General features: G+C 55.5%; 6 protein-coding genes across 6 annotated transcripts; 5 read left to right on the top strand and 1 right to left on the bottom strand.

Annotated features, from left to right (window-relative positions):
* Window positions 1-29: 29 nt before the first annotated feature.
* MIND_00212800 (DUF1996 domain-containing protein) lies at window positions 30-2,235 on the top strand (the record flags this gene model as incomplete). The annotated part of the gene is made up of 12 exons (XM_037359022.1): window positions 30-108; window positions 161-205; window positions 256-282; window positions 335-432; window positions 487-509; window positions 571-615; window positions 664-674; window positions 723-772; window positions 821-1,120; window positions 1,172-1,280; window positions 1,333-1,488; window positions 1,541-2,235. The coding sequence occupies 12 exons, from the start codon at window positions 30-32 to the stop codon at window positions 2,233-2,235; spliced, it is 1,638 nt and encodes a 545-aa protein (XP_037224117.1).
* A 1,062-nt stretch (window positions 2,236-3,297) lies between these two features.
* Window positions 3,298-4,027, top strand: MIND_00212700 (uncharacterized protein; the record flags this gene model as incomplete). The annotated part of the gene is made up of 2 exons (XM_037359021.1): window positions 3,298-3,309; window positions 3,365-4,027. 2 exons carry the CDS (start codon window positions 3,298-3,300, stop codon window positions 4,025-4,027), a joined length of 675 nt encoding a protein of 224 aa, XP_037224116.1.
* Window positions 4,028-4,679: 652 nt separating this feature from the next.
* Window positions 4,680-5,397, top strand: MIND_00212600 (Carbohydrate esterase family 4 protein; the record flags this gene model as incomplete). Its single annotated transcript, XM_037359020.1, has 7 exons — window positions 4,680-4,719; window positions 4,768-4,815; window positions 4,868-4,943; window positions 4,993-5,099; window positions 5,148-5,157; window positions 5,210-5,330; window positions 5,380-5,397. The coding sequence occupies 7 exons, from the start codon at window positions 4,680-4,682 to the stop codon at window positions 5,395-5,397; spliced, it is 420 nt and encodes a 139-aa protein (XP_037224115.1).
* Window positions 5,398-5,727: 330 nt separating this feature from the next.
* On the top strand, window positions 5,728-6,841 carry MIND_00212500 (S-methyl-5'-thioadenosine phosphorylase; the record flags this gene model as incomplete). Its single annotated transcript, XM_037359019.1, has 5 exons — window positions 5,728-5,743; window positions 5,796-5,853; window positions 5,913-5,934; window positions 5,984-6,519; window positions 6,568-6,841. The coding sequence occupies 5 exons, from the start codon at window positions 5,728-5,730 to the stop codon at window positions 6,839-6,841; spliced, it is 906 nt and encodes a 301-aa protein (XP_037224114.1).
* A 139-nt stretch (window positions 6,842-6,980) lies between these two features.
* On the top strand, window positions 6,981-12,851 carry MIND_00212400 (Purine nucleoside phosphorylase; the record flags this gene model as incomplete). Its single annotated transcript, XM_037359018.1, has 19 exons — window positions 6,981-7,258; window positions 7,312-7,858; window positions 7,912-8,016; window positions 8,068-8,213; window positions 8,265-8,376; window positions 8,428-8,553; window positions 8,602-8,771; window positions 8,820-9,027; window positions 9,081-9,344; window positions 9,396-9,591; window positions 9,641-9,783; window positions 9,835-9,907; window positions 9,958-10,233; window positions 10,285-10,592; window positions 10,639-10,716; window positions 10,761-10,961; window positions 11,010-11,303; window positions 11,788-11,850; window positions 11,901-12,851. 19 exons carry the CDS (start codon window positions 6,981-6,983, stop codon window positions 12,849-12,851), a joined length of 4,539 nt encoding a protein of 1,512 aa, XP_037224113.1.
* Window positions 12,852-19,148: 6,297 nt separating this feature from the next.
* On the bottom strand, window positions 19,149-21,018 carry MIND_00212300 (uncharacterized protein; the record flags this gene model as incomplete). Its single annotated transcript, XM_037359017.1, has 6 exons — window positions 19,149-19,867; window positions 19,915-20,067; window positions 20,122-20,237; window positions 20,289-20,423; window positions 20,471-20,775; window positions 20,827-21,018. The coding sequence occupies 6 exons, from the start codon at window positions 21,016-21,018 to the stop codon at window positions 19,149-19,151; spliced, it is 1,620 nt and encodes a 539-aa protein (XP_037224112.1).
* Between the last annotated feature and the right edge of the window lie 305 nt (window positions 21,019-21,323).

Raw genomic sequence — 21,323 nt, 5'->3', positions numbered from 1 at the left:
TCGTTCGTTTGACTTGACCACCACTTGCTATGGCTCGCGCACTTTTGGGCCTTTTGCTTTCCGCCACAGCTCTCTCTGGCGTGAATAGCTATTTTTTGTTTGGGATGAGTTCGTGATTGTTTGCATCCTTGGCCAGGATGATGACTGGTATTTTCTGAAGCTAATGTTATTACAACCGAGCGCATCGACCCCATTGTCAATCCTGGTATGCGCTTCACCTTGGCCATCGCACTATTGGCGCTAATCTTGCTACAGGGAAGGTTTCTGGTCATGTTCACGACAGTCAGTCCATCTTACTCAGCGCCGTCTGCACTTCTAATTCTGTATTTGAAAGTCCTCGGTGGAAGCAACTTCCGTGTCTCAACCAACACCAGCTTCCTCCGCCAGAGCGAGTGCACTACATCACCTATCAAGGAGGACAAGTCGAACTACGTGCGTTGATTGCGCTGCTGCTGCTGCTTCCGCTCCTGACTTCTTGCTACGTAGTGGGTACCTACTCTTTACTTCCAGTATGGGATATTGCTGCACCAGTGGCCTCTGATATGGCATTGAACTAATGGGCTTCTTCAGTTGGAAGAATGGGTCGTTCTCCAGCGTTAGCGGTGGCTCCGTCATGTGCGTTCCGGCCTTCTCCGTTTCCTCCCCATTCTAACCTTGAAACAGCTGTACGCCATGTTGAAATTCAAGGTTGTCAACTAGTATAGCTAACATTTTCACCGCAGACTACCTTTTTTCCAAGACTCCCGGTGCTACTACGCCCTTCCCCGACAATGTGGGTAATGCCTCTTGCAACTCTTAGCTCATACTCAAGTGCCGGTAGTTCCGCATGCTTTCTGGCACCCCCACTCTGCGATCGTACAATCCCAATGACTTTGCCCAGCAGGCAGTGACATTCCTCTGCCTCAATTATAGCGGAAATACCACTCGTCACAACGAGCTTCCCTCCAAAGTCTGTCCTAGTGGTATTCGTGCTCAGGTCAACTTTCCTTCCTGCTGGGACGGTGTCAACACCGACTCACCAGATCACAAGTCCCACGTTGCCTACCTCTCCGAGGGCCCTGATGCTGGTACATGCTCTGACAAGCGTTTCCCCAAGACTCTGCCACGAATTTTCATCGAGGTAGATTCTTTTTATGTTGGGTCGTTCTTCTTGTAAGTCATGGCAAATTAGATGTACCTGGATACAGGGTCTTGGGACAAATACCGGGACCAGGCAATGAACCCCGACCAGCCGTATGTCTATGCAATGGGCGATCCCACTGGCTACGGATACCACGCTGGTTAGTGCCCTGACAGAATCTTCGCCGCCATTGCTGAAATGGCCATTTACAGACTTCCTCAATGGCTGGGATGCGGGCGTGCTCCAAAATGTCGTTGACAAGTGTCACTGCAACGATTTCGGGGACCCGACGTGCTGCGCTGATCAAGGTCTTTTCAAGTACGTGCAGGGCGGACACTGCAGGATCACTAAGGGCGTTGATGAAATCAGTGTGTTCTGTCTATTTTCCTCGCGTGTCCATATCTGATGGTGGTCAATTAGCAACTGGAACTCTGGCTTCGCTTCCAGGAAACAACCCTGTTGTTGGTGCTGGTCAGACTGTGGAGAACCTTCCGGCCCCTGTGACCCCCGCGCTTATCTCGCCCGTTTTTGCTTATACGGGAGAGAGCCCGGGCCCTAGCCAAACAGGGAGCCCCGTTGGGCCGGCCACCACTCACGCTCCTACCAGTGGCGGAAGCTCTGCGGGTTCGTCTTCGTCTAGCTCTGGCTCCTCTGGTGCGGTGTCGGCGCCTCCTGCCAATGGTGGATCGAGTTCAAAGTCCAACTCATCGAGCGGTACTTCTGTTAGTTCAACTGCTAACGGATCCAAGTCCCATTCCCGCGGAGGGTCATCGTCTCCTACGAGTTCAAAGCCCGGTCCAAGTGCTTATGCTTCTCCTTTGGTCGGTGCAAAACTCGGATCCAATTGGAAGTCCCCCTCTGGCGGAGGGTCTTGGTCTCGTGCTAAGAGCTCAAAGTCCGGTTCACCCAAAGGATCCAGCTCCACCTCTGACTGTGGTTTGTCGTCATCCAGCGCTTTCCCCCAAGTCAAAAGTGATACTCCCGCCAAAAGCGCTTCCGGATCGTCCAACTCAAGCTGGAAACCACCAGCATGCAAACCCAAACCCAAAGCTCGTCGCAGTGTTGCTGCCGGTGTTCAGGCGCATTCCCGCCGTCGTCGTTTCACTACCCCCTAAACCTCCCTCGTCGATTGCGACTTTTCAGAGTCATCCGCCCACTCTTTCTCTCATCCGCTCACTCTTTCACTCTCGTTTACACATAACACGATCCTTCTCTCGTCCACGGCACTCAGTCTTGCCATTTCTAAGTATCGTCTGGATAATACATACCTCTGCCGCCAAGCGCGGCCGGTGGCGCGCTAGCGTTGCCACATTTTTCGGCTCTCTCTGCTCATTCGTAACAGTACTAGTGTTGCCTTGCGCCGACTTCGAATCGCAACTGTACCTGCTACTTGTAGTTAAACTTGTCTCGCTCGTAGAATGCGCTGGAAATGTACCATTGCATGTTACTTGGATGTTCGTTGAGTGTTATGTAAAAGTTGTTGCAAGCGTCAGTGTGACGTTCCTAGTTCTTCTTTCCTCCAGCCATGATGCATGCCCTGCGATTCCAACGAGAAGGGCGGATGGCCAATTTACCTCCGCTGCACTCTGGCCTGGACCACTGCTAGAGGATCCAGTTCTCGAACCGTGCCAAATACGCGGAAACCAGGGACCATCGCCGCTCTTCAACCCAATTACCAAAGATCCTTTCTGGCCCGGGAGACGAGGAGAGCTTGCGGCAGTCCCCCGGAACCCACACTTCCGGCTTCGAAATGAGGGGAGAGCATGCTGTCTGCTCGTAAACACGCGAGTAATGGGGGACGTATTAAAGTGACTTTCGAGGGTGCACTTTTCCCAGATTGCAAGATGGTGGTTTCTGTCCGGACAACGCTCGCGCTTCTGGCTGGCATTGCGCTCCTTTGCTCTGCGCAGACTTTTGAGGAGAGGCAAGGGCAGGCGAGCGTGATTACGAGCTGCGTTGTCCCTGGTGACATCGCGTTGACTTTTGTTCGTGGTTCTTTCAGATTTTCTGACGTTCAACTTTGCGGCTGACACAAGTCTATATATTAGGACGACGGGCCATACGACTGGATTAACGAGATCTGCGATTCGGCGACCGCTGCGGGAGCCAAGGTCACATTCATGTGTAGTGAGTGTAGCTGAATCGCTATTTACTTCTCTGCTGACTCGGGTTTCAAGATGGGGACAATTGTGAGCGGAAAGGCATGCGCGCAATCAACGTTTTTGACTCAATATCGTTCTCTAGGGCGCTGCATCTACAACAAGCACACCCAAATCCAAAAATGCTTCAATCAAGCTGGAGGGGGAGACGGCTTTTGCATACCCTCCCACCACACTGGCCCTTGTCCAGATGCTCAGCAGACGGATAGGCCAGACGACACCGACTCCAAACCCGACTTATGCTAGTGTGACATCGATCTCGCTGACAAAGAATGCCACGGACTTAACCCTGGCCACAAGGCCCACGGCCTCTGCGCATCCCGAGAGCCGACCCAAGACAATGTCTTCGCAAAACCACTCTTCTGCAACAGCCAACAACCTTCAACCAGCCCCAGCTCCACTGGCTACATCATCAAAGGCGAGACGTACCAAACGACACAGAAAGCAAGGCTCTCGATCACCACAACGACTCATTATTCGATGGCTTGGGTACACACCTGCACCCGAGGAGCGACCGACTGAAACCCAGCTCGTGGAAGCCCTAGAGGGGGCAACAGGGCCAGGGAATCAAGGGAGCTCGCGAATACGAGGGGGTCGCGTGGACACCGGCAGGCAACTTGGCGGTGTATACAAGAGCACCGTACACTGCTGCACAGTTTGTTCAACAGAACCATCTGGGCCGGGTGGTGGAGTATGCTATCAGAACAGTCTTCAACAACTGGAACTTAGAGGTGATTCTGGATGCTGATGCCCCTTGGTCTTGGGTGGTGCTGCATGGTGTACCATCAGGGCCACTGGGGGAAGTGCTGGATGAGGGTGGACAACAACTGACGGCAGAGCTGGTCTCTCAAGGCTACAGTGATAGCGAGGTGCTGACCTGTATACCCATGGTTAAGGCGGGTGCCGAATGGGGGGAGTACACCCTACGTCTCTCTCAAGCTGGCATGCGCGGACCAAGTGACGGCCTCTCGTTTGATCACACAGGGAGGTCTGTTTCTGTTTGGTGCGCACTGCAGGGCAACCAAGTATCGGGCATAGCCCCCACCCCCCCTATCTGCTGCATTTGCGACTGACCTCCACATTGGGCTACCCACTTAAGCACTTTCCGGTGCGGCCGTCCTAGTACGGTTATATCTGGTTTGCTTGGTCAACACAGCAGACTGGAAAGGATATGATACCGAAGCAAAACACATACGCAAAGGACAAGTCAAATAGATTTATATTGTGTCGGATAATGGCTACCATACTTTTGTAGTAGAGGCCAAATAACAGGATTCAAAAAAAAAAAAAAAAAAAAAAAAAAGGACAACCAATTCGTCAGCCATACCTGGTCGCATGCGGATTTGACGGAATGTAGCGCTACACAGTGTGCGAGCATTTGTTCTTATATTACCTGGCTAATGAAGTTTCTAGTGGCATCCGAGATTGACCGTTTAAACCGTGAGTACCTTTTGTGCATATTATCTCTTGGTTGAATGCGAACTTCAGAGGCGTTCATCGACCTACTTGGTGTCAAACCGACTTTCATCCGTCCTCGTAAGCTATTGCACCTTTTTTCGCGCTTGCAATGCTGACGGTCATGGAATAGCTTATGGCTCATACAACGATGATGTTTCGAATGCTGCAACTCAGCGCGGACAAAAGCTCGTGAACTGGGACTTCGAGTATGTTCTCCGGCTCTTTGCAAGTGCCAGAATTCACCAATTTTTCCAGTTCTGGAGACTCTGTCGGGACATCACCCCAAGACAGCATGGCACTGTACGACCAGGTTGCGAACAAGACACTTGCTGCCACCATTTGTTTGAACCATGAGACATACAGTGAATCATTTTTTGTCCATATTTGATGAACTCCCGAACCCTTGATAGATTCCACTGTGTAGGAAGTTCTTGGTCCTTCTTGGTTTGCCTTGCTAAATTCGTCCAAACAGCCACCAGGTGTACCCGTATGCGCTCCAAAAACTTCAAGCGGCTGGATTCAAACTAGTCACGCTGGCGGAGTGTCTCGGGGACAAGCCTTATGTCGATAATCCTGGACCAAAACAACCTGCCGTATGTACAAGCTGCTTGATCCTAGTTCCATCTGACTGATGATCCTTAGTCTGCATGGCATTGCTAAATAGGGAAGAGCTCAAAACGTACGTGGGGCAGAGTTCGTGGTCGGGCTTGGTAAAAGGCTTTCTATTGTGGCTTCGCACTCACTGCTCAGTTATGTTGGGGAGTTAATACTCGTTAGTCTCGATACTCGAGTGTCCAAAAACTCTTTTTTGTTGTTCCTACACTATATTTGTTGACTTGCACGGGTCCAGCATCTCAAAGTAGAGTGGAAGAGAAGATGAGAAGTTCGTCCAAAACGCGATCATGCAGCACGGACATCACGATCTACAAAAATCGCAATCTGGTTGTGACGGACAGATAAAAATTTCGCCCTCTCTTCCCTTTCACCACGATGTCTTCCGATAAAGGTCTCCTCGCCATTCCTATCTCAGGTTTGAGGAATCTGATATTGCGCTCCAGTTCTTGTGGGAGTCATTGGCGGTAGCGGTCTGTATAACCTTGGGAATCTGACTTTGGTGTAAGTGTAGCTACCTTTCAAGTTCTGACAAACACGTTCTGAGGAACATTTTACTCCAGCAAGCATGTCAACCCCGAAACGGTACGTAGTTTTGTACTCTTTTCGAGTTTTGGTTTTCACAGTCTCGTAGCCCTGGGGCTTCCCTTCGTCTCCCATTGCCATTTCGTCCCTTCCTTCTGGTGCCCTTGTTGCTTTTGTCGCGCGACACGGAACCGAGCACTCGATTTCTCCCTCTCATATCCCCGTGAGGGCCAACATCGCTGCCCTCAAGTCCTTGGGTGTCCGCACAATCATCGCTTTCTCCGCTGTCGGCTCGCTGCGGGAAGAGATCCGGCCCGGTGATTTTATCCTCCCTTCGCAAATCATCGACCGCACCAAAGGCATCCGCCCGACAACATTCTTTGAAGGGACTGGACTTGTTGCTCATACCGGGTTCAGTGACCCGTACTCTCCGAAACTGGCTGCTTGGCTTGAGAAAGCTGTCGTTGCTGCGTTGGAGGCAGAGGGGAGAGGCGTCAAGCTGCATACATCCAAGACCATGGTTGTCATGGAGGGCCCCCACTTTTCCACTCGCGCTGAGAGCCTGATGTATCGTCAATGGGGCGGTGATCTCATTGGGATGACTGCTCTTCCTGAAGCGAAACTGGCTAGAGAAGCCGAAATCAGGTGTGTTCGGCTCCGTTCCCCAACTAAAAATGATCTGAGCGATTCTAGCTTTGCCCTCATTGCGACCGCGACCGATTACGATGCCTGGCGCCCACATGAAGCTGGTGTCACTGCTGCCGAAGTGTTCAAAATTCTCAAGCAGAATGCGGACACATCCCGGCATGTCGCGGCCCACGTTATCGAGAGTCTTTTGGCCTCTGCTGACGAGGCAATCCTTGGCGAGGAGGCGGGCAGCATGCAATTTTCCTTTATGGGACCACCAGCTAACCATTCGAATGCTGCGTTGGCCTATGTGCTTCCCGAATATTTCAAGGCGGAATAAATGCGTAGGATAGACTCCAATATAAAATGTAAACAGGACTTCAAGTTATTGGCACAAAATAACGCGTAGAGTCACATCAGTCACGGTCACGATGCACGTGTGTGTGACACGCACATATTCTTCTTTCTTCCCGACGACGATGGTTCGCCGAGGCGACTCGTCCGACGAGGACCCTGCTGCCAGTCAAAGTCAGAGCGTCGAAGAGTCCAGTCAGGCCTCGACCAGCCGTGTTAAGGCGGAAAAACACCGGTCCCCAAGAGGAGCAAAGCGTGCACGGGTCAACGAGGCCGGCGACGACGTCGTCCATGAGCAGGATGACGAACAAGACAACCAAGAAGAAGAGGGAGAGGGAGAAGAGCGTGAGGCCTCACCGCCCGTCCGTGTCAAGGTCAAGACTTTACCACGTGATGTCGATGGGTGCGTGGATTTTTCTGTTTACCTCTTGTGGATGCGACGACCAACGGTTTCAGATACATTCCTGGATCCATTGTTCGCATCAAGCTGCATAACTTCGTCACCTACGACGATGTCGAGTTCTGTCCTGGGCCTCACCTCAATATGATTTTTGGTCCAAACGGCACGGGCAAATCGAGTATCGCCTGTGCGATATGTCTGGGTCTTAACTGGCCACCCAGTGTACTGGGACGTGCCTCTGACCTGCAGTCCTTCGTCAAACTCGGCACCGATTCGGGTTCCATCGAGATCGAGCTCAAAGGACGAGCTGGAGAAGGCAACCTCGTCATTTTGCGCAAGATCAACGCAAAAAGCAGGGCGTCTACATACCTTCTAAACGGCTCAAGTGCAACTGGAGGAGAGATTACGGCCAAGGTCGCACAGCTCAATGTGCAAGTGGGCAACTTGTGCTCGTTCTTACCGCAGGACAAGGTGTCGTCGTTTGCAGCCATGTCACCCATCGGGTTGTTGCGCGAAACGGAGAATGCGGCGGGAGATGACCGTATGTCTCAATGGCACGATATGCTCATACAAGATGGCAAGAAACTGAAAACTTTGACGGAGGTTCGTCGTCTGGTCTTTGGGGTGTTATAGTAAAATAATAATACACCTTCCAGGCTGTAGAGAAGGACTCCACTCAGATGAACCAACTCCAGGAGCGCAACAACCAGATCGAGCGCGATGTTCAACGATATAAAGAACGCAAAGACATCGAGCTAAAGGTGACGATATTTCGCAATGATATAATTATAGTGCAACTAATGCTGGCTAAGATTAGCATCCTCAACATTTTCATACCGGTGGAGCAGTATCGCGAAGCACGGATCCAGTGGCTTGCCCTGAAGGCCAAAAAACAGATCCTCCACAACAAGGCTGTGCGACTGAAACAAAAGAACGAACCTGCTCACCAGTATCTCGAGTATGTCCCTACCCCTTCTTCAGATCCTCTTTGCTTAAAAGTGTGGTTTAGACAACTCGAGGCTGAGCATGCATCATTAGATGAGCAAAGAAACAAGTCTAAGCGCAGTATCGTGGCGATCTTCGATAAGTATAAAGCGGCGTTGACAAAGGCAGGATCTATGGTTTTTTTCTCTCGTTTTTGCACCTCCATCAGCATTCTCATCGTCTCCCAGGACGACAAGTTAGAGCGGTTCATCAGCGACCTCGACAATGTCAAAAAGACGGAAGAGACCAGATTGCAAACGATCAAGAACTGTGAGGCGCAGATCAAGAAATTTGAGAAGGATTTGGGCGAAGATGTGGTTATGATTCTTTTTTTATCAGGCTACGACTTAGCAGTCTTCTAGGTCAAACCTCTTGGCAACGAGGACGAATTAAAAGCGAAGCATCGTAGTATCACTGTCGCCTTCCAGCAAACAGGTTACGACGACAAGAGGCATGCATGGGAGCGGAAACATAACGACATCGAGGAATCCAAACGCAAGAACAAACGTGATGAAGACATGGCTCAGGACGGGTATGTTTATGGTCATAACGGCTACCGCGTATCTTGACCGTAGAGCAGTCTTCGCCAACTCAACTCTGTTTCTGGCCGCAAACTCGAAGCCTTTGCAAAATGGGACCAAGCTGGCGGCGATGCTGTTCGTTGGCTGCGCGCAAACAAACAACTCTTCCGCATGGAGGTCTTTGAGCCGGCTTTCCTCAGTGTCACTATTCCTGACCAGTCTTACGCGAGTCAAGTCGAGACCTGCTTCAGCAATGCTTCCATGAGAGTAAATTTGTTGCGGTTTTGATTGTGTTGAAAACCGCTGAACCGTTGCTGCAGATGTTCGTCTTTCAATGCCAAGAAGATTACAACACCTTCAATCAGAATACCAACGACAACCAGGACTTTTCTCAGGGCGGTCGTCGCAAAGTTCCGACTTGGTTCCGTCCCGGAGCAGACGCTGCTGAAACTAACTTATCTGCACCGCCCTTGCCACGAGAGGAGCTGCTTGCCCTTGGTTTCGATGGATATGCACTGGACTTCGTGGAATGTCCAGACGGCTTGAAGTGGTACCTGCAAAAGGACGTCGGCCTTCATCGCATTGTAAACCTTCATTTGCGTGCATTTTTTTGGCCTTGGCTAACTCAGTACTAGGCTATCTCTCGCCGCAACTTCTCGCCGGAGAAGATTGTCCAAGCAACGGAGGCTATGATGAGGTCAGGCGGGTCGTCAGCATTTATCGAGGGCATGAACTCGCACCAGGCCAACCGGTCTCATTACGGAAGACGCGAAGTCATGAGCAGCTCCACCGGCATTCGTCCGGCTCGCAATTTCACCGGGAACTTCCAAGGTTCTGTTTCTATCTTATTTTTATTCCTCAAGCTAATGATATCACCCAGTTGATACCCAACAGAAACAACGCTACGAGGGTCAATTGCAGCACTGCAAAGAGCAAAGGACGCTGATAGAGGGCGACGAAGCAGAACTCAGAAGCGAGAGGGAGGAGCTTGATGCGCAGAAGAAACAACATGAGGCCGATTTGGTGGGGTTTTTTCTGTTACCTCGAGCTTTTTACTAATGAGAGGTGTTGTAGAAAGAGGTCGACGATCAAATCAACGAGATCAGGAAGATGATGCGGAAGCGGTTGGATCTGGAGAGCAAACTTAGTGAGTTTAAAGCGCTTTGGCGCGAGTTCATGCTCATAATTTCTGTGTAGAACGTGTCCGGGACACTCTGGCCAAAGCACAGAAACAGGGGAATGCTGCACAAGCGAGCGCCAAAATCCGCAAGGACCTTTTCAATACCGCAACGGAGCGCCAGCAATTGCTAGCCAAGGTTTTGTCACTTGCAAAAGATATCGTGGAGGCGCAAAAGAAGGCTACTTTGTGTGGCCTGGAGTTTCTGCAGATCGGTGCAAACAAGACTGCGTTCAAGGACCTGCTCGATGTCAAGGACGCCAAATACCGCGCGGCGCTGGATGAATTCAATAAGAGTGCGTATATTTCCACTTGTGTATTGTCATTTATAACAAATGTTTATTCAGTCGACGATCAGGTCAAGGACCTCAAGGAAGTTGCTGTCAAGTTGAAGACTGCGAGCGAAGACTACCTGAAGAACATCCCTGAGGATATTCGACCTAAGTATGAGGAGGTTGAGACGGCACGCGTGAACTACCAAAAGGCGGTGGCGGATGGGGAGGAGCCTGTCGAGCCGGAATCGATGGGGGAGTTGATCAAAGCGAAGACTTCTGCGGACCTCGAGGAGGTGCTTGAGACGCAGCAGGCGAAGCTAGAGATGAACATGAACACGAATCCTGGTGTGGTGGAGCAATACGAGCGTCGGAAGCGGGAGGTAAGGGTTTTCGTCCATATCACTTCATGGTCTAATTGTTGCCAAGATTGAAGGTTTGGCTTCGACCATCGAAGTCAAGGAACGGGAGGTCAAGAAGCTGGAGAGGAACGTCAAGCGCACAAGGGTATGGAGCCCATATCCGCTTTTTCGTCTCTGACAGCAGCACAGGACCAATGGGAGCCCGCTCTTCGGTCATTGGTTGCAAGCATCGGGAAGAAGTTCTCTGCTGCCTTTGACCGGATTGGGTGTGCGGGAGAGATCCGCATTCGGGAGGACGAGGCGTATGACCAGTGGGCTATTGACATTCTTGTCAAGTTCCGGGACACGGAGAAGCTTCAGATCCTGACCGCGCATCGTCAATCTGGTGGTGTATGTCCATCTCTGCTACTCTATAAAACCAAAACTAATGCTCTGCAGGAACGCTCGCTGACGACGATCCTGTACCTGATGAGCCTGACCGAAGAGGCGCGGGCGCCGTTCTCGCTGGTGGACGAGATCAACCAGGGAATGGACCAGCGGGCGGAGCGGATGGTGCACAACTCGATGGTGGAGGTCACGTGCAAGGCGGACAGCGCGCAGTACTTCCTCATTACGCCGAAGCTGCTGCCGGACCTCGAGTATCACGAGCGGATGAAGGTGCTGTGCGTGAACAACGGCGAGTGGCTCCCCCGAGGACGGCGGGACGGGGAACATGATGAACATGCTCGACGCGTATGTCGCGCAGAATGGGGGTTGAGAGAGAGAAGGAGAGGTTTTTTGTATGAAGTCTGCTAATGTACTGTATGCACGGTACTTATCTACTTTCTTGTTATAATGTACAGTTTTGTTTTACAATGCGCATAAAATTTTGGGTGGTTCTTCGCTCCAGAGAAAGGAAAGAAGTGGTGGCCACGTGATCGCGTTAACTTGACCCGTACCATGATTCAGAGCCCAAGCGTCGCGCAGCCCAAACTCGTGTTTCCGCCACAGGGTCGGGTCAAGCCATCCCGTGATTGTTGACTGGACATCGATAAGAGGCCACACCACGTTGCCGGCCGTCAAAGCGTTGCGCTGCATTGCATTCGAACGGTGCTTCGCTGTTTCCCTTTGTCACTTTCTTAAAAAGACATGAAGAAAGCGTCCCGGGGCCTCGCGCTGCCTCATGGACATGGCTCACCTTGAACGACGACGACCACGACGACGGACGAGCTCGGAGACGGACCTGCTCGCGCGCCCGCGCAGCCTGAATCGCGAGTGGAGAGGGTTTAATAAGAAATCGGTGCGTCTGCTTGTTTGTTTGTTTGTTTGTGTCTAACTGGACTACCGTAGACGCTCCCGAAGTACGACTCGCTCCCGCGACTACGCCTCGTCCCGACTGGCCAGCGCCCGATCTTCACGTGCCCGTCGCCGGAGTGCGGGCTGACGCACTTCTTTGCAGACCTGCCCGTGTGCCCGTGGTGTCGGGCAAGAAGCGCTGCCGCAGAGCACGCGTATCGGCGGTCTACGCCGCGGCCAAGGACGAGGAGCGCCGTGTTTGTGCGGTGGCGGGTAGACGACGAGCAGACAGAGTCGAAGCGGCGAAGACAGACAGTGTCGGGGACACCTTTGGCAGCGGCGCCGGCGGTCCCGGGCCGACCACGTGCCCACCACCGCTCACACTCCACGCCCGTTGACGCCGTCCACCACGCCCAGCTCGTGCGGCACAAGCGCGAGCCGATCTACAACGCGCTGCGGCGTAACGGGGGCTGGCAGTCGCCCCAGTCGATGAGCAGCGCGCTGTCCTCCCCAACCCCATCTCTTTCGCCCTCGCTCACGCTCGCTGTTAACACCGGCTCGATGTCGATGCCTGCCAGCCCCGTCAGCGACGGCTTTCACGGCCAATCACTCCTCTTCTCGACCCAGGGAGAAGAACAGCCACGGCCGAGCTTCAGCAGCGCCGATCCCGATCTCGACGAAAGCTTTGCGCTCGTCGATATTGGCGGCGGCAGCCGGTCTGGGTCAGACTCGCAGCACTCCGCGACGTTCTTCGCGTTTGCCCCTCCACCTGCCCCGCTTCCCTTTTCTGACGACGACGGAGCCTCGGACTTCGGCCCGCCGCCCGGCCGCCGGCGCGGCTCCATCGCCGGCCTCCTCGGCTCGCTCACCACGCGTCACAAGGAGGCAGAGAAGCGCGCGCAGCTGGCCGCCACCGTCAAGGAGAACGTTAACCACCATACAGCAGGCGGGCTGCACACGCTCCGAAAGCTCATCCGCAGACGATGGACGGTTACTTCCCGCTGAGAACATAAGGCTCCACTATGCTATGCTACGCTAAATGGTTGTTGTAATATGAGGTTATCCTTTACCCGGCGGCCCAAAGATTATTGCAGGAGGCTGAGCCTTTTCCGGTGAAGGGTTGAGGTTGAGTTGTGTGATCAAGCTTAAGGTGTATGTATTTGTGATGTGTGGGGAAAGTGGTTGTATAGTTGGAACAATTCGGCCGCGTCGAGGTTCGAATTGGCGCGCCGTTGGCTGATCACGATCACCAGCAAGTCACGCGCCGGCCACCCCTCTGTCAACAACAGTGATCTGGCCGAGACAGCTGTTTTCTTCCTGCGGAGGTCTCAACTGGACCAGTGAAACAGCGGCCCGGCGACGGCAGCTATGTCTCTGTCTCAGCGCCACACGCGGCGTATAAAGGCGGGTTTACGGCTAATACACTCTCCAATCTTCGGATTACCCCCAGAATCTATGGACTCTGCTCTGTACAACGCCAGCCTCATGTCGCTTCTCGGCTCTGCCCTTGGCAACGGCGCTGGCGTCGGGCCGGTCCCGGCGGTGCGCCGCTCGTCTCGGGTTCGTGCTGCGAAAGTCGACGCCAAGCCCGTGTCATTGCTCTCCAAAGATGCCCAAAAGGCCCTTGTCACCACGCCCAAAAAGCGCTCGTCACGCAAGTCCCTGCGCTGCCCGGGTGCGCCTCGTGCTGTGCGTGCCTCGCCGGTCGAGGTCGACGCCGAGGTCGTAGTCGGCAGACTTGACTTCGGTCTTGTTGCTGAAGACGACGAGACGGCGGCTGTTGAGGCTGTCGCGCCCGTCGTCGAGGCCGCGGGTGACTGTGTCGCCCCCCGTTGAAGTCGAAGTGGCTGTGTCTGAGGTGCGTTCCTTTGCCCGTTGTAGTTTTATTTGTTGCTTACGTCTTGCAGCCGGTTGCCGTTGTTAAGCCCGCCGAGGCCACGGTGCCAGCCGCGACCAGCCCGGAGACGGTCGTTGTTGTCGTTGTTGAAGAGCCCGAGGTCACGGTCGTCAGCCTCGGGCCGGTATGTTCCCCCTCTCTTCCTCAAGCTGACCTCTTGCAGATCGGGCAGACGCAGACGACGCCTTGTGCGGCTCCGGTTGCGCGGGCCGATGCGCCGTGGCCCGTCGTCAAGCGGAAGAAGGTTCCGGTCCCCTGGTCCGGCGCCCCCCGGCCACCAATCGTTCCTCGCATCGTGGTTACGCCTCCGCCAGACGCCTCGCCCAACCCGCCATCCAACCCCACCCAGCAGCGCAAGACAGTCAAGGCAGACGACTTCTGCTTCCCTCGCATTGGCCCGGCACCACCCCCATCCTCTCCCAGCAGCAGCAGCACGGCCCCTCCGCGCCTTTTGGCTGCAGCACCACATTTCTTCGGCGTTCTTGTCGTGGTATTTGGCTTTTGGCTCGCCAACCTCGTCCTTCCGTCGCTCCTTCACGGGCAATCGGCTTTCTATTACGCCGCGCTCCTCGCCCTAATCTCCGCCGCTGCGCTGGACGTCGTCGCCTCTCTTCGCTCCCGGGTCGTGCGCCGCGTCTCGTACGTCTTCCGCTCATTGTTGCGATTTTGTTTTAACCCAATTCCAGGAAACCATCGTCACCGGTTCCCGGGCCGGCCGCGCCGCCCAAGGCCGCCGACACGCCGCCGCCCGATCGCCTCCATCCTTCCGCCGCGCTGGGTTCACGGTCTCGTGGGGGCACCACTTCGTTCGCAAAGTCGGGGCGTGCTGGAGGGGGACGCGAACATAAGCGTGGTCTGGACAGCCATCGCCGTTCACCCTGGGCGGGTAGCAGTCCTTCTCCACGTGCGTCTCCTTCTGCGCGTTCGTCGGGGGACTCTTGCGGGACACGGGGCTCGGTGCGTAAGCCGGCGGGTAGGACGGCGTCCCGGAAACGGCTGCTGGTCGGGGTCCTCGTTGGCTGCGCTGTGGTCGACGCCCTTCGTACGTGTCTCGTCTCTCTTTTGATCAGCTACACCTGCTTATTGTCATCACCAGTTCTGTTCTCGGGGCGCCGGGTTGCTTTCAGTCTCTCCGACCTCGCGGCCACAGCTTACCGTTTTTGGAGCCGGACGGCACCGGGGATCACCGCCATCATTCGCGCCGGGCGGGCGGCGGCCTCGCTCTAAATCAGCTTTGTCGGACATCGCGGGCCTTTTCGAGTCGTGCGTTCCAAGTTCACTCTGTTCCCCTTCCTAGCTCATCCTCGTCGCGCAGTTTTGCCGCTGCTGGACGCCTACACTCTTTCACCCCTTCCTTGTTCGCCAACTACGTCGACCACACACTGGCCGCATCCGGGATTCGCGCGCCACCACCGGAGCGTCCGGCCAGTCGGTTTGATGCGCTGGGGCTCGACACGGCCCGGCGGGCCTGGGAACCCGTCGGCCACGCTGACGCAGGCAGCGGTCGGCCCTATTTTCTACGCAGTTGCGCTCGCCCGCTGTGCCGACGCGAGGGTATTCGGAACGCGGGTCCGGATTTCGGTCGGTGGTTGGTGCGCCGACGTTTTTACGTGCGTTGTTTTATCTTTTGGTTTCTTGCAGTTGCTTACCGAGTTGTAGCGCCTTTCGACACCGTCTTTTTCGACTTGGTTTTGCTGCTGCTGGACGCCTTCACTCTTTCACCCTCCCCTTCCTTCTTCGCCAACTACGTCGACCACACACCGGCCGTATCCGGGATTCGCGCGCCACCACCGGAGCGTCCGGCCAGTCGGTTTGATGCGCTAGGGCTCCGACACGGCCCGGCGGGCCTGGGAACCCGTCGGCCACGCTGACGCAGGCAGCGGTCGTCCCTACTATTATCTACGCAGTTGCGCTCGCCCGCTGTGCCGACGCGAGGGTATTCGGAACGCGGGTCCGGGTTTCGGTCGGTGGTTGGTGCGCCGACGTTTTTACGTGCGTTGTTTTATCTTTTGGTTTCTTGCAGTTGCTTACCGAGTTGTAGCGCCTTCGACACCTCCCCTTTACATCGCCGTCTTTTCCGCCTTCTTTGCTCCATTCGTCGCCGCTATTCACACGTCCAACGCCGCCAACGCTTCTGGCCATTCGGGAGAAGGCGGTCTGCGCATCATCACGATCCACGAACGCCGCGGCAGCGCGCGCCGGGCCGGGCCGTCGGGTGCGCGGGGGGCGACACGGGCGCGGCCTTGCTCGCTGTCGCCCACGCTGGCCAGCTGTCGCCCCTTGCGCCGTCCTTGTGCTCGGCCACCAACGGCGCGCGCGCGGGTAGTAGTGGTTCAAGCATGTTCAAGTTCGCCACCCCTCTCCGGCCAACGTTATCGGCGGCGTTACAGGTGAGCGCCTCCTCGCATTTTCTGACGTGGATCCGCTGAGACAGCTGCAGTTTCAGCCTTTAACGGCCGGGACGGAACGGACGTGTACTTTTCGTAGTAGTCGGCGATGATTTTTGAATGAATTTGATTCTTACAACGATTTGCGTTGAATTTGAGTGTCTTTCGTTGCGGTCAGCGGGAAATGTGCTCGCTTCAGCTCCTGCAGCCAAACGTTGCTTTCACAGTTGGAAGATTGAATTGTCGGTGCTAGTCATGTTAAGCTTGCTCGATCTTGTACGACCCTGCGGCGTTTTGCGTGTCTTTCACGGCCGAACGATGAGTGTAGGAGCGGGTCCCAGATAATGGCGATGACCGGCTCCAATCGCTGCTTCTCCCCTCCGTACGCGTACTTCGAGTGGTGGTGGAACGATCACGTGCAACGCGTCATGTGGATCTGGAGCGCGTCAGCCAGGCAGCGGAGGCGCGAATGTCAATGGTAACGGGGGCATTTCGTCTATTTACATGGTAGTATGATATGAGGGGACGCACACGAGATATAGCGGGATAAGAGAAACGAAAACAATCAAAAAAAAGTCAGTACTCAAATATTCACACGGTATTCGCCGGCGCGCGCTCCCGCCGTGCGAGCGCCTCGAGCGCCTGGTCGAGCGCGATGATCTCCACGCGCGTCATGCCGTCACCTTCAACTACTAGTCCGTCGTCGTCGTCGCCGGCGTCGCGCTCCCCGTGGAACGGCGCCCAGAAGAGGTGCAGCAGCGCCTTGCGGCGCGCGGCGGCGGAGAACGCGCAGAGCTGGCGCAGGGCCGCGAGCGAGGTCATGTGGTATGCCGCGAAGAGCGGGGCGTGCGGGGAGAAGTCGAGCGGCAGCGTAGAGAGGAAGGCACGCAGGTCGGGCGAGAGCGGGTTCAGGGCCGGGGCCGGGGCCGGGGCCGGCGCGGCTGGAGGTGGCGGTGCGGGTGCGGTTGTAGGCGGGACGGAAACTGTGGGCGCGATTTGAGGCGCTGGGGCAGCCGAGATGGTGCTGTTTGCACTCGCGGACGGGACGGAATATATGGTCGCGACTTGCGGCGCTGCGGCTGGGGCCGGCGCGGAAGTGTCATTGCCTTTTGCAGTCGTTGGCGGGGCGGAATTTGCGGAGGGAATCGGGGCCGCAGGCGGCGCGATCGCGACGGTATCCGAGTTCAAGACATTGTGGTTCTCGTGCTGAGGAGCAGAAGATCATTAGAATGTACGTTATAACGCGTCATTACGCACATTTGCTGGCATCTCCACATCCTGGTCGGTTGGCGCTTGCACGACGGGCGCGCTGATACACATAATTTCGGGCACGTCCGCGTCCTGGGAGGCCGGTGCGTTTACAGGCTTGCTGGTACATGCGACTGGTTTGAGGGTCTCCGCCGTCTTGACGGGTTTAGGGGCCGGCAGCTACCACAAAGTCAGACGCGTTTCGAGGCCAACTTGGACGCGCTCACCTTCCGGCGCGTGGTCTTGGGCGGGATCACCTCTATCACTTCAACTTCTGGGTCGTCGTCGGCGCTGTTCATCTGTTCGTCCATTTTAGCTTCCTGGATTCCGCGTCAACATAAGTAAGCCCGGCGTGAGCACAGAGACAGGAAACTTGCGTCGAGCTCCCCGTTCCCCGCTGTAATTTCAGCCTCTTTTTCGTCGGGCAGGTCGTCGTCCGAGTCGGCACTGTAATACCGTGTGTGTTCGTCCATTTGAACTCCCTAGATCATTCCGCGTCAGGATAAGCTTGTGACCAATAGGAACCTTGCCTCAAGCTCAACGTTTGCCGCCGTGATGTCATCTTCCTCGTCGGGATCGCCCACAATCAAGACGTGTTTCCTCGAGCGCGGCCTCCCCCGGCGCCGCGGGCCCTCCGGCTCCTTCGGCGGCGCATACACCCCCCACGTGCCCGGCAGCGACACCGCGACGTCGACCGTGCCCCCCTCGAGCACGTGCGCGAGGCGCGCCCTGTCCACGAGCGCGGCGTCGCGCGACAGCACGTCCGGGCGCGGCACGAGGAGGTTGCGCGTGACGAGCGAGAGCGTGCCCCCGCCGGACGACGTGCCGACGTGCGCCGCGATGCGCCGCAGCGACCACGCGTGCGTCCCGTGCAGGATGCGCACCAGCGCCCGGTCCGCGCGGAGGACGGAAATCGTCGCGGCGCCCGGCCCGGTGAGCGCGCCGGGCTCGGCCGGGAGCGCGGTCAGCCACGAACGCACGGCCGCGCCCTGCTCGCGCTCGTCGTCGTCCTCGCCCGACTCGGTCCCTCCAGGTCCGGAGCTCTCACTTTCGCTGTCACTCTCGCTGTCACTATCGCTGTCTTCATCCAGCTCCGCCTTCCGCCCCTGCTGCCTCGCGCTCCGTCTCACCGGTGCCCCCCTCGGCCGGCCCCGCCCACGCTTCTGCAGCCCCAGCTTATACTTTCCCCGCTTCCTGCCGGGCGTCACCTCGCCCTTCAACACGCGCTCCAGTCTGTCTTTATCCAGCAGCTCCGCGTCCCTCTTTGGATCGTCGTGCACGGGCATGTCGTTCCGCACGACGCGCGACAGGCTCCCGCCGCTGCTGCCCACCGCGGCCGCGATGCGCGCGAGCGGCCACCCGTGCGCCGTCTTGAGCGTCCGCACCAGCGCGCGATCGGGGCGGGACAGCCCTGCGAAGCGCGCGGCGAGCTCGGGCGGGGGGCGGGAGCCCAAATATTAGCTTAGCTTCACTTAAGTTTTTATTGACCAGGTCAAGATTTAGCTTAAGTTCGCTACTTAAGCCCTGAATACATAGTCCTGTGCAACTCAATGTAATAGTAGTAAAATTTTACCAACTTAAGATCAAGGAACTTAAGAAAGTACCCGTTCTCAAGTCTGAAATCATGCCAAAATGTTAACTGAACATTTATTATGAAAACTTAAGATAGATCACAAATCTTAAGAGTACAATACTTGAGTTTGAAATCTTGAGAGATAGTGAAACCTAGAACAATCAGTAACCTGAGATTTGAATGCTTAAGAACTCACTTCAACGGCGGCGTTTTGTGGGGCGCTTGTCAGCAGCTTCCTTGTGCGAGCGCAGAATGCGGGAAGCGGGAACCTCGGCTTCAACTTCATCATGAACGCGCTTTCGACGAGGGCGTGGCTTAGTAATGGCATCCGAAAGGTCAGGCTCTGGCAGGCCCTCTGGCCGGGGAGGAATTTTCTGTCTCCTCTTCCTCGCCTCTGCAACAGCTGCCTCGTAGTCAACCAACTTCTGGGCTGCATCAGCCTTCTCTTTCTCCACTGCTTCAGCTGCCTTGCGATCCGCTTCCTCACGCTCGGCCTGTTCGCGCTCGGCCTGTTCGCGCTCGGTCTGTTCGCGCTCGGCCTTTTCGCGGTCGGCCTTTTCGCGCTCGACCGCTGCGATCCGAGCTGTTTCAGCCTTTTCGGAGGCAATACGTTGAGCTTCAATGCGAGCTGCTTCTGCCGCTGCCGCCGCAAGGTGGTCAGCCTCAGCGCGTTCACGGGAAATAGCTGCTTCACTATTGTTGTCGTTCAATTGATCGGCATCCGAGTCCCCCGGTTTGCGGAACAACGGTCCCGTAAGGTCACGGAGAGCTGTGGCGATATCGAAGCGTTGACTGGGCTTTAACCTTGACGGATCATCCAGTGGGAAAGGGAGCTTGACCATGTCGGTGTCGTAATAATGAGCTGGGTTGGCACGGATGTCGTCCCAGGGGATTGTCACAGCTTCATGCGAGAATGCTGATCAAATATAAGATTGCTGCAAAGAAAGTGCTGAGAAAGCCTACCGAAGGAGGCATTCAAGAAGGCCGTAATCTCGGTCGTGAGCTCGGCAACTGTCAGGGACTCCAGTTGGGAGTCAGAGAGGGTGAATAAGGGTAGTTGCGGCGCTCCGAGTCGTTCATGATTATCTGCAGCAGCATTCTTGTCTTGGGAAAGATCTGCTGCAAAGTTAGTCCTCTCACGGATTACTGATCGAAGCACATGGTACATACCTCTGAGGGTCTCTGCAGCCCACTGGTGCATCGCGCGGAGCTGCGCACCGGACTCGGTCGAGAACATCTCGTGAAACTCTCGTTGAATCCCCGAGTCTGGGGGAAGAACTTCGCCACTGCCCAACAGTCAACAAGACAAGCTTAATGGAAGAAGAAAGGAGACGCACACTTCGAAGACCATTTGGTCCTTGGCAGCATCATGGTAGCCAAGCTGTAGAGTGGCAACAAAGTGGCCAAGGCGACCAGTGCCAAGAATTGTACTCAATGCACTACACAGACCGTTCTTGAACATCGCAATAAGCCTGTGCGAGTGGTCAGCATTCTGCCTCGTGAATGACTTGATTCATACTCTGAGATCGGGACTGCTTCCATATCCTTCCGTGTCTCGGCAGCCCAGTGACTCTGGTCAGCACGAGCCCACATTTCTTTAGCAGCGTGATTGAAATTGGCCCCGGCGTTGCCACCGGGATACGTGCGTGAGTGAGCAAGGATTTCGTCGTGCATGTCGGTGACAAACTTCATGCGAGGAGTGAACTCCAGCAGGTTGAGTAGTCGCATCGCGTCAGTCAAAGGCATACTTGCAGTCGCTGGGACAGCCTCGTTCTTCGCGCGTTTGGCATATGTGCCTGCATTCGTGAGGACCTTCTTGATGGCCTAATAGAGCGAAAATAAACTCTAAGTCGTGTCGCAAAGAGAAGGACATACGGTTTCCCATCCTTGAATCGCAAAACCTCGTAGTGTTGCCCGTTGAGCATCAACATCCTTGCCCGTGGCGTTGGTCGCGGTCGCAGAGTTTGCGATGGATTTTGTTGCGGGCCCGGGCTTCCCCTTGTTGGCCCTCTTGGCAGCCTCTTCGGCACGGGCAGCATGAATCGCTGCCTCGATCTCCAGTGTCATCGCTGCCTCCTCCTCCACATCGCGTTGAGGATTTTCCGAAATGTGCTGGAAGGGTTTTGGCCGCCAATGCTGCTTTTAAGATATTGCGCCGGTCGGTCTCATTGAGACGGGTTGTAATGTCGAAGCCTTTGAAGGCCACATCGAGCAGGTAGCCTCGCTGGTGGTCGCTGAGCTGGGGGACGCCATAAGCGTCATTCTTCGTTAAGATGACACGAGCCAGCTTTGGCATGGGCATGACTGTCGGAACCTTGCTTTCGTTGTATGCGACATGTCCGCCGAGCATTTTCGTATCAATCGGGGGAGAA

Source organism: Mycena indigotica (genome assembly GCF_014461135.1).
Source record: "Mycena indigotica strain 171206Taipei chromosome Unknown Mind.scaff0002, whole genome shotgun sequence".
NCBI classification, from domain to species: domain Eukaryota; kingdom Fungi; phylum Basidiomycota; class Agaricomycetes; order Agaricales; family Mycenaceae; genus Mycena; species Mycena indigotica.
The sequence above is the reverse complement of the archived record's forward strand: the minus strand, read 5'-3'. Positions and strand labels throughout refer to the sequence as shown.